General features: G+C 37.1%; 1 protein-coding gene across 3 annotated transcripts in view; it reads right to left on the bottom strand.

The window, feature by feature from the left end:
- Positions 1 to 18,169, bottom strand: part of MTX2 (metaxin 2) — a 65,148-nt gene extending 46,979 nt beyond the window's left edge. For 2 of the 3 annotated variants that reach the window (XM_061202369.1, XM_061202379.1), the window contains exon 1: positions 17,906 to 18,168. In XM_061202369.1, the coding sequence (XP_061058352.1) occupies positions 17,906 to 17,945 (40 nt within the window). In that variant the 5' untranslated portion in view covers positions 17,946 to 18,168. Of the gene's footprint in view, positions 1 to 17,905 lie in introns of all 3 variants that reach the window. The other variant, XM_061202398.1, reaches the window with a different exon arrangement.
- Positions 18,170 to 18,889: the final 720 nt, after the last annotated feature.

The following is an 18,889-nucleotide window of genomic DNA, read 5'->3' as shown; positions in this document are numbered from 1 at the left end:
AGAGCCTTTTTAAACCTGCCTTAGGGAAGGGCCAGCCTTAGAATAAATATAGAAGGTGAGACTAAACGTTTCTGAAAAGGAGACTGATAGAAAATGAGGATTGAGAGACAACGTTGTCCAACACTGTCAAGGTGCCAATTACTGGTATTATTTGCATATCAAAAGTAATTTTTATGCTTCATACACATCAATAGTTTGTGTGGCTCTTGGAATAAAGATCGACTTGGCCTTACACGTCACCCTCTCTCCCTCTCTGGCCTCATCATTCCTCTCCACCCACTCTATACACCAGCCACAATGGCCTTCACCCAGTTTCTGAATGCATCACGTTCCTTCCGGCCCCAGAGATTCATTTAAGCTGTTTCCTCTACCCTGGAGCTATCCTCCCCTCCTATCGTGTCCTTACATCGCAGCAAAAACATCACTTCCTCAGGTTGGGCCAGCTTCATGGACTTACAACCTGAACAGCTGCACAGGGCCCGTATGTAGAAGGGCTCCACGGGTGGTTTTAGGTTCTGCTGCGCCAGTCTTGAGGCCCCTGTTCTTTTAAACAGGGGCCTCATATTTTCATTTCGCACTGGGCCCTACAAACTATGTAGCTGGTCCTGTCCTCAGGGAAGACTTCGGTGACCTCCGGAATAGTTCAAACCCTCTCTTTTTCAAGCTTGAATAAGATGCACACTTCTTTGTACCACTTTATCACAGTCAACATTTTTACAGGGATTTGAGGACTATTTGTTTATCTCCCCCACTAGAAAATAAGCACATGAATCCAGTGTTCATGTCTGATTTTTGCTTACCACTTCATTCCTAGAACCTAGCACCAAACAGGCAATCAGTAAATGCTGGTTGAATAAATGTTTGTGTTTACTATTACTACTATCATTATTATGATTCTGTACTGTTTAGGCTAAGAATGAAGCAGGGAAGATAAGAAAACTACACAACCTGGCCAAAAAAAGGGAAACTTTTACCCAGAGAACTCCAATACTACAACCAATAACACAACTATAAAAATATTAAACAGCTGCCTGAAATAGTTGGCAGAATCTAATCCTGTAAACTTACCTATGCGCTGACCCTAAAACTGGAAATCTGTTTCTATGTTTTATACCAAATATACAATTTTCACTGGATATTACTGTTGAAATGCTCCTAAGACCAACACAAGGCCCTCAACCATCTGACAAGTCATCTCACTATTCCCCTTTCCATATTCTTTAACTCTAACATAGGGATTATCACTTTTTAAAATCTCATGTCCCCATCAATAAAATACTTGAGTATGCAGACCCAAATAGATTTGGAAATCATATGGCTGGTATTCCTAAGCTAATAAATCATGCACATTATAAAACATACGCTAAAAAAGAAAACAGTTAAAAAATAAATTGAAACCTAAGTTTCAATATTTTCTTCCTGTACTTCAAAGGATTGTCCTGCATAAAACAGGGTGTATATATACCTCGCCCCACCTTGGAAAACACTGTTCTAATTAAATAACTACTTATTTGAAGTTTCAGCAGGGAACCCAGCCATTCACGTACCCTTGAACAAAGAAGAGTCCTCCTCTATTCTAGTGAAATCACCTTTTTTGAACAGGAAAAAAGCTTGGAAAGAACACACACAAATTAATTGGGGGGGGGGGGGGAATACCTGCCTACCCATCTACCTAATAATAGGACCCTTGTATCCTACCAGAGTACTTAAAATTTCCCCCATATACTTCATACTTCCTCACCTTAGTGACTTTGCTCAAATTGTTCCCCTCTGTCCAGAATATTCCTTCCCCACCACATACCCAAATCCTACACCTTTTTCAAGACCAAGCTTAAAATGCTACCTCTATCAAGAAGGCTTCTGTAACTAAACAAATCTAATTTCTCCTTTATCTATACTGCTCATAGCAGTTTGTACTTGTCTTATATCATATATTGCTTTCTTTTCTATTCTATTATTATGTCAATATCTTATCTCCGTTTGTAGGCAGTAAGTTCCTAGAATGTGAAAATTCCTATGGTCCTGAGATTATTTATTAAAGACTAGGCTTCTCAATTGCTCCAAACTTGAATATGGCATTTATAATAATATGTACAATACATGCCAAAATATGAAATTCAAATTAAGCAATATTTAAATTTTTTTGATCTAAGTATCATTTAAAACTAATCTTTATCACAAGAGTTCCAAAGTAAAACTACCCACCTTTCAGAAATTAATTCTTTCACAATCAGAAACTACTATATCATTTTCATACCAAAGCAATAACTTACTCCAAGATACTCTTAGTGACCTACATTAATTCATTCTTGAAAATTAGAATGACTTCTTATTCCCTAGCAAAAGGTCCATGAAAGTGTTTATCATTTTTATAAAGAAGAAATATATTCCTATTTTACAGGTATAAATAAAAAACATCTAGAAATAAAGCAAATATCAGAACACCGCATAACTTTCTATCCAAATAACATTATTAAAGGTCTTTTAACCCCTTTATCCTTTACTTTCTTTCCAATTTTGCCCAGGTAAAACTGCCCTGAGTATTTTACACTAGTGTCTCTTTTACCAGGAGCAAAGGTGATTCCTCTTAAAGTCTCAGCCTTTAGTGACAGCTTTTTTTATGCAAAGGAATGTTTTTAAATTTTTCAAAGTTATTTTCTACCTCCCATAAGTATTTATGTTGGAGGAGAATAAAGCTTAGAAAGAGAGAGAATACATACTTTTGGACTTTTGAAAGCCCTAATATAAAATAAACAATGCATAAATAAATAAATTTGTGCTAGAAATACAAACATGATAAAGCAAAACCCATAGTCCCCAAAAATACATACTTGATTCTCATTTAATTATCTTTAAGGTACCTATTATTTTTAAGCTTTATCAACCAATATAACAAAAACATCAATATTCTTTACTACAAATCCATTACAATTTTTAGAGAAATGACTACTGGCCAACAAATTCACATATCTAGGTTTCTTAAAGACTCCATTTTACCTGCAGTATTCTCTATAGTATCAAGTTGGGTGATAAGTCATTCTGGTGGCAAATGATCTATCTATTCCATTCAATTCAGGGTATTTCACAGTATGAAAGTGCTATGACCTAATAAACAAGTCTAATTCTAAAGTCCATCTCTTGATGATCTAATCTAAAAGGACAAGAGAAGAGCCATAAAAAGAGATGCCCTCTGTTGTTGGGGTGTTTTTTTAAATTCTTCATTCTTAATGTACAACATGACTCCTCTGGCATATGAATGTAGGTGAAGACATAATTTGTAGGATAATAGGCACTAATATTACATGCTGCTTCAGTACTGTCATATTTCCAATCCATCAAATTGATTAATGCTATAATAACTGTACACAAACCTATCATTTGTGCACTAATGAAGTCAAACCCAGTTTATCCTTAGGCAACTAGATTCCAAAAGCTCATAGATGTCATCTCTTCCGCTTCCAAAGACTATTTAGACAGTCTAAAGGAATAAGAAACGCATGTAACCTATCTCCAAATTTGGATGTCGTTCTGCCAAAGGTGTAAATGCAAATACGACTAATAAAACAAAATGCTCAAAGAACATTTGACAGCTCTTAAACATGGACAAGTTACTGCAAGACACACAGAGAAAAGAAGGAAATAAATTTACTGTTTGACATAAATACTATACTGATGACTCAGTGATATCAACATAGACACTAAGTTCAAAACCTGTCAAGTTTTAGGCAGTTATGATATGAAGCCTTCATTTAAAATAGATTTTTAAGATGTTTAGAGTTAAAATATGATGACATGTGACTTCATCAAAGCTAGAATTTTAAGAGCTATGTATTAGAGTCAACAATTCAGCCTGCAAACTATAGTACAATTCAAAGATAACACTATATCCCAGATAATACTGATCATGAAATGATTAAATAGCGATATCCTTGAGGTACTGTCTCATAGGGGATGTTTAATGATACTACATAGGATGTGTAAGCAGGACGTGACTCTTCACACAATAAGAGTTTAAAATCATTCTCAGACTTCCCTGGTGGCGCAGTGATTAAGAATCCACCTGCCAATGCAGGGAACATGGGTTTGAGCCCTGGTCCGGGAAGATCCCACATGCCGCGGAGCAACTAAGCCCGTGCTCCACAACTACTGAGCCTGCGAGCCACAACAACTGAGCCCACGTGACAACTACTGAAGCCCACGCGCCTAAAGTCCGTGCTCTGGAACAAAGAGAAGCCAACGCAGTGAGAAGCCTGAGCAACGCATCGAAGAGTAGCCCCCGCTCGCTGCAACTAGAGAAAGATCGCGCACAGCAACGAAGACCCAACGCAGCCAAAAATAAATAAATAAATTTATTAAAAAAAAACAATAAAACATTCTCCCATCACCTCAACAGTTGGAGATCAATGTTCATGTCAGAAAGTGGCTCATGTATCGTACAACCCAGGGAATATACCCAATATTTTATAATAACTATAAATGGAATATAACCTTTAAAAAATGTGAATCACTATATTGTACACTTATAACTTATACAATATTGTACATCAACTATACTTCAATTTTTTAAAAATTTAAAGAAAGTGGCTCATGTTAGAGAATGGAGAGGTGTAGTGCCATGCTGTCATTTCCATAAACTTAAAATAGTTCCAATACTTAAAATACTGACAGGTAGTATTTTGTAACACAGTGGTAAGGCCACTCTCTGTCTTAGTCCACTTGGGCTACTATAACAAAATACCACAGATTGGGTGGCTTATAAACAACAGAAATTTGTTTCTCACAGTTCTGAAAGCTCAAAGTCCAACATCAGGGTGCCAGCGTGGTTGGGTTCTGGTAGGAGACCTCTTCCAGGTCACTGACTGCAGACTTCTTGCTGGGTCCTCACATGGTGGAAGGGGCTAGGGAGCTCTCTGGGATCTCTTGGCACTAATTCCAATCATGAGGGTTCTGCCCTCATTACCTAATAACCTCCCAACGGTCCCCACCTTCTAATACCATCACCTTGGGATTAGGGTTTCAATGCAAAAATTTGGAGGGGACACAAACATTCAGATCATAGGAGCCACTTAAAAAATATACTGCAAGGAAGGGCAGATAGAAAGATTAAAGAATACCTTAGATTGAAATAAGGGTCCTGAAGCAAGGAGCAGACATTCTAAGACAGACTAGAGAAGTGTAAGACAAAAATACAAAGGGATTGCCAAACTTTGGAAGAAGATTCACACTAGAACCATTCCCTTGGCTACAAGTTATCATCAGTCCTTAAAAACTTGTTGATTGACATCAGAATCCACTGCATATTCTTTATTGCTTGTTGCATATAAGTATGTGTAGTAAACTGTACATAGCTCTCATTTTAGAAAGTAAATTAAGCCACATTCTACAAATCCGTTTTATCAGTCATTCAATAAATATTCACAGAACACACACACACACCCCCACATATATATACACATACACACACACACACACATATATATACACATACACACACACACACACACACACACACCGTGAATATGTGCCAGGCACCACTCTAAGCACTAGGGATAAAATTATAAAGAAAATCAAGTAACTGCCTTTAAGGCACTTAGACTTTAGTGGTACCATATGGCCCATCTCCCTATCTGTTATCTTTATAATGTTTCAAGTTTAAAACTCTGACGAATACTGGAGCCTATCTGAAAATAACAATAAAGATTATCTGATACACCCATAACAAGGCTTAATTCTGTCTACATGTTACACAGAACTAAGAAAAAAAATTACATAAAACAGTGCACAATCTCCAGAATGCCAAATGAATGCCAATTTACTGAGCCCATGGCAGACAAATCATCAACCCCACAAATCCCTCATCAATATCTCCAACCACCTATTCATTTGTAACAAAGTGGTAAACAAAGGACTAAAATGATTCAAAGTGAGGGCACATGAATGAATGATACATTAGAATTAATATCCAAGGCAAATGGGTTCTAATATCCTGCCATTCAGGAGGCAGAAGAAGGAAAGCAAAACAGATTGAAAATTCAGGAAAACTTGTAAAGGGCAGAACTTCTCTCTTACAACCAAAGTTGGTGCCCAAATGAAACTAGAGAATAATGAGAATCTACCTCTTTCTGGTCAAAAACTACCTAGACTGCTATTGAGGCAGATGATAATGGTGGGGGGGGGGGGTGGATGGTGACAGCAGTTAAGAGTCCCTTAAGACCCTTACAGCTATTATCTAGAATATATAAAAAACTTACAACTCAATCACAAAGATGACAAATAACTCAATCCTTTCAATGGGCATAGGATATGAATAGATATTTCTCCAAAGGAGATACATGAATGGCCAAACAAGCACATGAAAAGATACTCAATATCATGAGTCATTAGAGAAACGCAAATCAAAACCACAATGAGATGCCACCACCTCACACCCACTAGAATGGCTTTAATCAACAAGACAGACAATAACAAATGTTTAGAGGATGCAGAGCATTTGGAACTCTCACACATTGCTGGTGGGAATATAAAAAGTTTGGAGGTTTCTCAAAATGTTAAACACAGAATTGCCATTATGACTCAGCAATTCCACTCCTAGGTATTCACCCAGGAGAAATGGAAGAACATATCCACACAAAGATTTGTACAAGAATGTTCACAGCAGTGTTATTCACAGTAATCAAAAGGTGGAAACAACCTAAATGACCATCAACTGATGAGTTGATAAACTAAATGTGGTATATCCATACCATAGAATACTCTTTGGCAATAAAAAAAGAGCCAAGCATTAATACCTGTTACAACATAGATGAACTTCAAAAGCATTATTCCCAGTGAAAAAAGCCAGTCACTAAAGAAAACACATTGTATGATTCCATTTATATGAAATGTTCAGAATAGGCAAATCTACAGAAACAGAAAGTAGGTTAGTGGTTGACTCAGGCTGGGATGGGAATGGGAATGACTGTAAACAGGCAAGAAATTTCTTTTGGGGGTGATGAAAATGTTTCTTCTACAACTGGATTGTGGTAATAATCACAACTCTGTAAATATATTTTAAAAATTAATTGTACACTTAAAAATGGTATATAAATTATACCTCAGTAAAGCTGAAATAGATTTTAAAAGACTTATTGCATTTATTGTGCACTTAAGTGCTTGACATAGTAACTACCTCACAACAACTTGATGAGGCAGACACTACTATTATTATCCCTATTTTACAATAAGAAAGTTAAGGTACAACCATAAGTAATTTGCCAAAGTCACAGTGACTAATAAGTGACAAGAGCCAGGGTTTGAACCCAGGTAGTCTGGCTCCAGATTCAATGAACACAGAACTGTATTAGATAACCTCTTACAAAGCCCACAAATAAACGTTCTTAGGTAATAATTATAATAATTAATTAATTATAATTAAAGAAATTACAATCATCCTACAACAATGGTTCTCAACCATTAAAGTATACGAATCCCCTAAGGAACTTTGTAAAATTGCATATTTCCACCAAACCCTAAACTCAGAGATTCTGATACTGTAGAAACGAGGGCCAAGAATCCAAACTTGCCACACACACTCCCAGTAAATCTGATGCAGATGGTCTGCGACCACCATCAAAAAAAAAAAAAAGTACTGTCCGCAGAACATGGAGTACACTTGAAATAAGATTAAGTTTTCACCCCTTTCATTCATTTGCCTCACAGAATGTGGCAGTAAGGATCTATGTAGATTAATTTTATTCAAGAAGATTTTTACCCATCTTATTCTACTTAAGTATTTGTGGATATGGCTTAAAGCCATGTTTTAAAACATGCTTTAGTAACATGTTGCAATTTAATAGTGTTCCAGAATAAGCTTTTAAGACTAGTGAACTGAGGCTGCACTTGCTTTGGAACCAAGAAGTGGTTAAATGATAGTTTTTCCATTAGATGTAATCAATAAGGAAAGTAAAATTAAGTTAGTAGTTATGAGACTTGAACGTGAGCCATCTGAACCTATCTATGTGACACTAGAGATCAATTTCAAAATGGTATTCAAGGATCAATTTCATAAAACTGACAAACTTCCGGAGGTTAACAAGGGTGAAGAAAACAAATTCACAGCATCAGCAAGCCAATAACTCAGGCTAAAATGAATACAAGTTAAACTGAAAACCCTCCATTCTTAGTAAGGATTCATGTGTCATCCTCTCAAATGGTTATGTTTAGACTTCACCCCATTATAAAAAAGATCCACCATTTTTCATTAATTTCCAATAAACAGCAGGCCGACTCCAGGTGACTATGAATAGATATGAACCTTGTAGCTAGGACTCAAAATTTGAATTCTCTTTTTAAAAATGGTAATCTGTAATTCATAAAAGAGGAAACACTGACACCGTGTCTGAACTTTTCTCAGAAATAGAGATGAATATGAGATCAATAGCAGAACTATGCAAAAACAGCTGGTTAAGATTAAAAGTGCAGTATCTGGCCAACAAACAGAGAGAAGACAAACAGTCCCACACAAGTATCAGACCTCAACATTGTTAACAGTGTTAACCTTCAAGATTTAATGGTTCTCTAAATCTAATCCTAGAAAATGGAAAATAAATGTCCCTCCAACTAAGAAACAATCCTCCCCACTACTCTAAACCAATTACAATCACTGTAACAACAGTACCTATTATTTTAAGTATCTGCCCTTTTCTAGTACGTGACATATACTCTCTCATATCAAGCTAGGTAACCAAAGAACTCTCTATTCCTCCTCCCTTACTCCTCTCAGCTAGCCGTGAAACAAATGACTCCTTACAGAGGATTTGATCTGTTGTTATACCTGCAGAAATCTTGGCAGAATTGCCAGATTCCCCAAGAACAACAACAAAAAAAAACCAAGAAAAAACAAACAAGAAATAAGATAACATAGACTAACCATCACAGAATCCCTTCATGAACAGAAGCACAGGGATAGAAAATCCTCAGAGAGGCAGAAAAAAAATATATTAAAGCATTTAACTAAACAACCATAGGTTATTAAACTTGGAAAATGTACCAGGGACTATGACAGATAGACAAAGATGAATATAAAACTGCCATTGCTCTCTAAGATCTAATTTTGTTGAGCGGGTGGGGGGCACAGAGCAGAGGGAGTGAGAAGAGGTGACTGAGATACACATAACCACTTACAATACAATAAATGAATACAGGTGGTGTAGGGAAAAAACAGGCCCTGAAGTGAGGCATGCCTGGGTTCCCCTCCCAACTCTACAACTTATTGCCTAAGTGACCTTAGCCAAGTTGCATAACCTCTTCTTGCCTCATTTACTTCATCTGTAAAAAGGGGAAATATCATCTACCTTGTAAGGTTCTTGGAAGAATAAAATTAGATAAACTATGTAAATGCCATATACAGTCTCTAAGCTCACAGAATGTACTCAGTAACAATTATTAATATAAGCATCAGACCAGAGGGATGAATAAAGCACTACAGGAATCCTCTTGAAGAAATAACAATCTGCTTGAGGAAGACAGGAAAGAATTCACGAGAGGAGACGAAATATGAACTGGGTAAAAAAAATAATCACAAGTGCGCTAGACAGAAGGTGAGGGACAGGGAGAGGAGTTGAGATGTTCACTAAATATCTAACACCCCCAATTCAGTTTGAGAGAAGGGAGGTAAAAGGCTCAGTAAATTAGCATTTCTATTACAGGATACACCACTTTGTTTCAATGGATCTGTCCAACACAAGAATGTAAGTTCACCAAACGCAACAACTGTTACTCATTTTTGCACCCCAGCACTTAGCAGAGCACCTAATGCAAATTAGATACTCAACCTAAAAATATATTCTGTGGAAAATACAAGCAGGTCGTTTGCTATCTAAAGCCTAAAAGATATCTGACAGCAAAAAATTGCTGTAAGTCTGGAAATAAAACCATCTAACCAAATTAGGAATGATAACATCTCAGGTTAAGCCATGAAGAAACTCCTCTGGTTTACAAAAGTTCTTAGAGATAAAAATATATAATCAGTACAAAAACATAGCTAAGTGTACAAGCATAATGAAATGCTTTTTATGGTTTCTATTTTGCTAATGCAGTTATAGTTAATGGGAATTGCCATGACAAAATGATTGTTTTTATGAAAAGAATCTTCTTTATTACTAACCACTCAAATTTCATTTTTATTACGGATGTAGGAAAGTTCAAAACCATGATTCATTTACAGAGCGTACAAAAATAAGAAAAGTGTTCAAGAATAGAGTACAGGATCATTTACAAAGCAATAAAAAATTAAAACGTGCATTTCTCTTACTGGCAAGGCAGAAACTTCTACACATAAATGTCTGTAGCTGGATTTGCTGAATATTATAACTTCTGTCTTTGAACAAAAAATGAGAAGCCTGAATTTAATATCTCATCTTCATTTGACATCTTCAGCCCATCTGAAAACTGCTTATCAAGAAATATCAAAAATGTTTGAAAAATGTTAAGAAGTTTGATGTTTTCTTTCAATTTTCACTCATATATGAAAGGCTTGAGCTAACATTAATAACTCAAAAGTCTTCACAGAAGACTGACAAATTTTATGGGGCATACATCACCAAAATCTTTTAAGTTAAAAATGAAAAATCATGTAATTTCAGAGTACAGAATGTTAATGAAGCACACAAGAAAATCAAAACTCACATTACGCTTAATATGGACTATTATACAATCAAAAACAAGCCTTTCAAGTGATCTTAACAGCATACCAAAGTTTTCTAAAAGGAAATAAACATTGCCTTTAAGAATCTGGTTTTCAACCTATTCATATGATAAAAGAAAATAGGTCACACTGCTGTCAATAAACTGTATTTTGCCTCTAATCTGAAGTATAACCTATTTTGTCTTTGTTTTGCTTCTCCATCTGCCCCTTCAATATCCACTTTACATGTGCCAAGGTGATAGGCACTACGGTATGAGTCTATTCATACAACTAATACAAATGAAAAAAGATTCTCTGAAATGTAATGGCCACTTCAATAACTTCTCAGTAATTCCTCAGTGCCTTCGTCAATACTGGAGAATCCTCAGAATGTGGACTACAAATAACTAACAAAATATCTTTATTTTCAAGACCAAAAGAATTGAACACATTGTATTTTTTCAAATATCTGTTGCAATTATTAGATATTAGATATACAGATGTAAGAGCCTTGACTACCATTTTCTTCACTCTTAATAAATCTTGTGAGCAATAGCATCACTTCTACTTTACAAAGGACTTTTAACCCCCAGTTTCCACTTTGGGCCTCTAAGACGCTTCTGAAATGCTTTCAAAGTCCAAATTTCCCAGTATTCATATGGAAGAAAGATGGAATAAAAAGCACTTTATTACTGATATAAAAACAAAATATTTTAAACATGCCTATATTGATTATACTTACTTTCAAAATGCTTTCATATGGGTGCCATGGAACCTGTAAAACTACTTTCCTAGATCATACCATAAATTAATCCAACTGTGAGAATGAAATTATTAATAAATTTAAATAATTAAGCACCTGCATGCCCACAATGAGATAAATGAAATATTCCAAGTCTTCTTTTTCATCCTTTACATAGTTTACGGAGCTTCTAAATAAAGAACAGAACAGATACTGTCCTGATTTCAAAAGATTAATAATCATAGTATGATGAAATTAACTAATATGCTTAAACTATATCAACATATTAGTGAAGTAATAAGATCATTCAGAAATGATGGTATAGAAATTAATAAAAATAAAGACACTTTGGATATTTTGCTGACCAAAATGGTAAAGGGATAACAGTACAAAGGTAACATCCTCAAAGGCACCTAGGAAACAAAAGCAGTAACAAACTACCACATACTGAACATACCATGTACCACCCTAGGTGCTTAGATGATAAAATATACTATCCCCTTTTCACAAATAAGGAAACTGTGGCCTAGAAAGCTCTGCCCAAGATCATAAAACAGAAAGCAGAACTGAGCTTAGAATTCAGTTCTGTCTCGCTCCAATGGCCTTGTTCCTAACCGTTATACTCTATTACCTAACAGAGTTTCAATTTCCTCATCCATAAAACAAGAAAAATGCCTAACATGATCAAATTGTTAATACTAGCAACTATGTATCAATATACCATCTAGCACAGTGGGTCAAAAATAGACGCTTACTCTTATCATCAACCAGATACTTAGCAGCTAAGTTTTTAAGGCTAAAACCTTTTGGCAATGCTAACAAACAAATCACACTGAAAAAGTCTCAGAGTATTTATACCTATGACCTATACTGAAGATTCAATTATATAATGAAGATAAATATGGCTGGAACTTATCAAAGGTATAATCTTGAAACAAATATCTTAGAATAATTTATTACAGGAGTAATTTTAATAAAAGTAATAACTGTTTACAGATGTTTTATATTATTGAAATAAATTATGTATTCTATTTATAAGTAATTTTAAAAGCTTTACCAAACTTGTATCTTCACACAGGAGGACAGAAGCAAAGTCCAGTAAAAGAGAAAAACTGATAGGTAAATGAGCTAAAAATAATATTAATGAACACTTACTGAGTGCTTACTATGTGCCAGATACAATGCCAAGCATTTTCTATCTTTTGTCATCTATTTCTTAAATAATCTATAATTATCTTTACCACTTTGCAAATAAGAAACCTGAGGCTTAAAAAGGCAAGTAATTTGCCCAAGGTCACACATTTAGCAAGTAGCTGAATAGGAACCCAGGTCTGACTCTCACTTCCAAGTCCACAGGAAGAAAGGTGAAGGAAGTGATCAACACTGTAGGAGATTCCTGCAGTTTAGCGCTCAGCACCTCTCTAGCTTTTTGCGTGTATCTGGCAGCACTGTGGAGCCCTAAAAGCTGGAGTCACTCCTGGTAAACAGATGGGCAAGTGAGCCAGGCCTGTCCATCACAGTACTCCGTCCTTTTGGCTACAGTGACTACTCCAAATATGGTCATACAACCCAAATGCGAATACTCAATCCTCCCCCAGGATATGTGCCTACCCAACTATCTGAAAAAAATAATTTTTTTTAACCTGAAACTCAACTAATGTATTGCAAAATTTTGCCAGTTAAAAAAACAAGTGAAAATTTAAAATACACAGGCTGTTACAAAAGATTTTGAAAACCACTCAATATCCAGGACTATTTTCATCCTCTTTTTAAAGTTCTTAATCTAGCATATCATTATCTAGAGATCCAAGCTATTAATTCAAAATCATAAGTTACCATTTCTTTCCATGTCACTGAGTTAAAAGAAAAATTCAAAATTCTCTCCCAGTTTAAGAAATTTATCCAAAGAAACTACTCAGATACACAAATATGTATTTGCAAGCACTGTTTACAAAGTCATATACACCTGTGATGGTTTTGCGGTACATTAAACTGGCTAGACTGAACTACATCTCCCAGAATACCCTTTCTACTGTTTATTAGGGTGAGCTACAAGCAGTATCCTCCAGCAGGTGTTGGGAAGACAGAAGGGAGGCAACAGCCATTTTGTAGCAAACACCTCCCAGTTATTCAAATGCTAATCTAGGCAATGCTGTGAAGGGATTTTGCTGATGTAATTAAAGTCCAGGATCAGCTAACTTTGTGTTAATCAAAAGGGAGATTATCCTGGGTGGGCCCAACTTAGTAACAGAGGACCTAAGTCCTCCCTGAGCTCAGGCTCTGCAAGCAGCACCTGCGGCACGTGCTCCCTCCTCCTCCTGGACCCCCTTCAGGGCTGTCTGCCTGCGGACTTAGCATTTGCTTGGCCAACCCCACAACAACAGCATGAGCCAGTTCCGCACGCGTGCGTGCGTGGAGGTGTGTGTGTGTGTGTATGTGTAGACAGAGCTAGAACTAGCGCTAGAGCTCCTACCACTTCTGCGTCTCAGGCAGAACGAATACAACACCCAAATACCCATCATAATAAGATTAGATAAGCTAATTATGATTTCTTCATTACCGTGAAATACTAATGCAACCATTTAACAATGATGATATATGTCAGTCCATTCATAGACATGGAAAGAGATCTCAATATGCTACATGACAAAACAGATTACAAAAAAGTAATCATATATTATTTATGTTCATTTTTTTTATTTGTAGGGAGAGTAAATGAGGTAGCTTTGTTCACCAAAGTTTTAATGATGAGGATGAGATCTTAAATTTATGATTTTAGGTGATTTTTACTTTGCATTCTTTTGGATTGTTTTCATTTTCTACAGTAGTAATGTATCATTTTTATTATGAGAAAAAAAGAAAAAATAAATAAACCTATCTTATTACACAGGAAAAAAATGTCAGGTAGAGTTACAGGCTAAAATGTGCTCAGAGTCTTAAAGGACAGACAGGAGTTATCCAAGCAAAGTGGACAGTTCAGGGAAAAGGCAACATTTGCCAAAGATGGACACTACTAATAGTTTATTTATTTACTAATAGTTTAGAAAGGCAAGAGTTCAAGGAAAGGGGTGATGAGAGATGAGGCTGGAGAGACAGACTTGGAATAACTCACGGAGGCTCTTGTATGCCTCACTCCATTCTACTGACAGTGGGGAACCAATGAGGTGTTAAAACAAGAGGAGTTAAATCTGCATTTTAGGAAAATAAAAATAAAACAACACAAACAGACAAAAACCCACTGAGGCTTTGCAGTGTAGAGGCTGTACTAGAAAGAGACCAGACTGAAAGCAGGAAAACCTATTCAGACACTACTACAGTAATCCAAGCAAGAAATAACAAAGCCCTAAACTAAGGTAATAATATAGCAGTGGAGATGGAGAGAATAGCTACTGAGTCATAATAAGGAGTAAGAACTGAGAGGACTTGGTGAGGGATACACTAGTGGTAAAGAGACAGAAGTGGTTCATTTAAATGGGGGAGTTCAGAGAAGGCTTTCAAAAAGATGTCCTTATGAATGAGGTTCTCAAGGAGGGCACTTCATGAATATCACAGATAGATGTAAGATGCCGTTAAATGTTTCCAAAAGAAATACCAGTTTGTTGGCCCACTGAAAGAAAGAATAATAAGCAAAGGGTTAAATACATTAAAAAATAGAGCTCTCAACTACAAAAACAGATTCACATTTACTTATTAAGTTATAACGGGACTATGTAGATATATATCTCTAATCTCTTGAGGTTGATCTCTTCCAAGAAAACCGTATTACTGCCAGAAGCAGAATGCTGTGATTAGTTGTTGGATTTGAGTCACATTTACAAGCCAAATACAAGGTTTCATATAAATTATTGGTATAGCCACCCTTTTTCGCTGTTGCCAAAATATAATCTTTCAAATTTTTTAAATTAGAACCATTTAAATTCAAAAGTAAAATATTCTCACTCCACCAACATCCTATCCTTATTACCCTGACATTACTAGTTAAAATTAGTTGAATATTCTTCTACATTTTTCTTTGCTTACATATACATGTTTATACAGGGTTCATTTATTTAACAACAGTGGGTTCATACTATATACATATACACACATACACTATTCTATAACTTGTTTTTACTTAAGATAATCAGAGTTTTCAAGCCAATACATTTAACAGATATACCTCTTCATTTTTAGTATCTGTAATAATGTGGACATGCCATAACTTAGGACATTGCTGGGATTTTGCTATTAAAAATAATACTACAATTATTACTGTTGTATATTTCTTTAAATACTGGTCCTTCTATTCCTATCATATAAATCCCATGAAGAAGAATTTCTCGGTCAATTAACAGCATTTAAATAAATATTGCTATGTTAAGTTCCCAAAAAGCAGTGATTTCTTACAGATTCACCAATACTTTGAGGGTCCAACTGAGTGGAAATTAGTGGAGAGCATCTTTTCATACCTTCACTGCTATTTGCATTTCCCCTTTTGTGAACTGCCTGTTCCTGTCCTTTATCTTTGATTCTGTTGGACTGTCTTTTTCTTAATTTGTAGAAACTTATGTCTCTTATCATACAAAGCTTTTTAAATTTATGTGCAATAAAATCTATAATTTTTTCTTCCATGAACTCTGAATTCTGTGTCTTGCTTGGGCCTCCTACGCTGTATCTCCTATATTTTTTCCTAATTATTTTATTACAATTTGGTTTTTGTTCTTATTTTACGCTTAAATCTTTAATTCATCTGTAATTTATTCTTGAAATGTTATGACTTAGGAGTTGTCCCAACACCATTTATTGAATTATCCATCTATAAACGCCTCTTCCTAGAGTGACCACTCCAAATAGCTAAGATGGCAGACTGATAAAATTCCTAGAAATTCTTAAATTTCACTAATGGAAGCAAAGTTCCAAACTTATTAAAAGCTTACTAAAAGATATTCATCATTTTTTCTTTAAAAGAAATCACACATTAGGGAATACAGTATACCAATATCAGCATACACTGAAATATTTTAACATAGCAGCAATCTAAATTAAATTAATGATCTAACTTTTCTTAAAACATTAATGGTATAAATAGAAATAATCGTTGTTTGAAATCTCAAGATTATTCATTGATTCAGGTCGTGAATATTTACTGAGCACCAACTGACAGGTCCTCAAGATACTAGAGACAGGGACTTCCCTGGTGGTGCAGTGGTTAAGAATCCACCTGCCAATGCAGGGGACAGGGGTTCTAGCCCTGGTCCGAGAAGATGCCACATGCTGTGGAGCAATGAAACCCGCATGCCACAACTACTGAGCCTGCACTCTAGAGCCCACGAGCCACAACTACTGAGCCCGCGTACCACAACTACTGAAGCTCACATGCCTAGAGCCCGTGCTCTGCAACAAGAGAAGCCACTGCAATGAGAAGCCTGCGCACTGCTACAAAGAGTAGCCCCCGCTCACCGCAACTAGAGAGAAGCCCTCACGCAGCAATGAAGACCCAAGGCAGCCAAAAATAAATAAATAAATTTAAAAAAGAAAAAAGATACTAGAGACAAAATAAGTATTATCCCAGCTTTCATGAAGCTTGCAATCTAGTGGGAGCTTCCCTCTCTTTTAGAAAACAGTCTTTAAGTGAAAAAAGGAAAAAAGAAGTGTATGTTCACACAAATGCAATGAAAAACAGTTTGGCAAATTCTGTAACACATTCAGTACTTTCCATTTCAAAAATACTACCTTATTGTAAATGTACCTATTTATCCTCGTGACTGAATATTTACCGTACTCACCGTGAAAATACTGCTAGGATGTTTAAGATTAACTCCATTTAAAGATTAACTATTACCCATCAACCTACACCTACAATAGTCTCCTCACTTTCTCAACAATATTTAATTTCTTTCACTACAGTAAATAAGAACCTCGATAACAGAAATACATTATAAATCTATTTACATCAGTCATGTTCAGTCCGTCAAGTCAAAGGTGTTTCCAAAAATTCATGTAGACTTAAAAATGTGTCAATGAATCCTAGAGACCTAGCAAATGGTAATACTGTGCTGCTCGGAGAGGAAACTTCGGTGGCCACTCAAATGACAATGGCGACTCACTAGTGACAATCACCTTAAACTTCAAGTCCCACACCGAGGCTGCCCCCATACTTAATCACTGAAGCCTTCGGAAGCCCTGCCCGTGGCCACGCCCCCACCTTAATTCCAACCCACGGCGTTCTCCACGCACCCCAACACCTCCAGACCCAGTGGGCAGCTGGACAAAGCAGTGCCCAGGAAAAGCAGATGGAACTCCCAGTCCTACGGGGTGACCTTGGCCAAGTTTCTCCCGCTCCGTTTTCTCATCTATGAGATGCGGCTGGTAGTCAGTGCCCACCTCCATCCCCAGGCCTGGGTTCAGCGTCTAATGCTGCAAGGCTGGAGGAAACCTGCAGTCCTAAAGCCCACAGTGCTCCCCACGACTGCCCCACGCCGGTCCCCGCCTCCGTCCGGGTCCGCGGCCATGCACGCTACCTGCGATCTGCGAGACGAAGGCTTCTGCCACTAGAGACATGTCGGCTGGGAGGCCCTGCGCCCGCGGTTCCTACTCCCCGGGAACCTCAGCGAACTCCTGCGCAACCCGGCGGTTCCTGGCACCTAACGGACCTGGCCCCGGCTGAGGCTCGGACTAGCAAAGCCCACCCCCGCGGCGGCCGTGGCTGCTCGGGCGGCGAAGACCCCAAGGTTACCGCCAGGCCGGGCCAGGAACTTCCGGCGCAGCTGACAGCGGCGAGCGAGCACTTCCGCTGGCCCCGCCTCTGACTCGTCCCGGCCGTGCTGTTCCGGGCTTACGGCCGCTGGGAGCCGCCGGTGGGCGGGGGGAGGGGAGGGAGAGGGGAGAAGGGTGTTTGATTCCCGACTCCAGCCTACCCGACAGGCGGGGGTAGCCCAGAGGTTTTCAGTTTCCTTTCTAAGCGAGGATTTTGTAAGCAAGTAACTTTTTTTTAAAGCCGTTTCAAACAACAAGCATTTGTTTGCTCTTGATTGTATAGGTTGGTGATTTTTTTAATTTTATTTTTTTATATAAGTTTTAAAGGTTAAACTCCAATTACAGTTATTACAAAATATTGGCTATATTCCCCGTGTTGTATTGATACAGTACATCCCTGTAGCTAATCTTACACCGCGTAGTTTGTACCTCCCACTCCGCCACCCCTGTATTGCCCCTCCCCCCCGCCACTGGTAACCATTAATTTGTTCTCTATATCCGTGAGTCTGTTTCCTTTTTGTTATATTCACAAATACAATATTTGTTGTATTTTTTTAGATTCCACAAATAAGGGATATCAAGGCAAGTTAACAGTTTTTAGTGTCCACTGGATACTAGGCACTTAAAAAATATATACAGTATTCTATTTCATGTCATCCTCTAGGTGACCAATAAGATGATGTTATTGCCATTTTACAGATAAAGAAACAGGCTTAGGGATTTTAAACTGCCTGCGCAGGGAGTCCACT

This window comes from Eubalaena glacialis, chromosome 1 (assembly GCF_028564815.1).
Source record: "Eubalaena glacialis isolate mEubGla1 chromosome 1, mEubGla1.1.hap2.+ XY, whole genome shotgun sequence".
Classification (NCBI taxonomy): Eukaryota; Metazoa; Chordata; class Mammalia; order Artiodactyla; family Balaenidae; genus Eubalaena; species Eubalaena glacialis.
The sequence above is the reverse complement of the archived record's forward strand: the minus strand, read 5'-3'. Positions and strand labels throughout refer to the sequence as shown.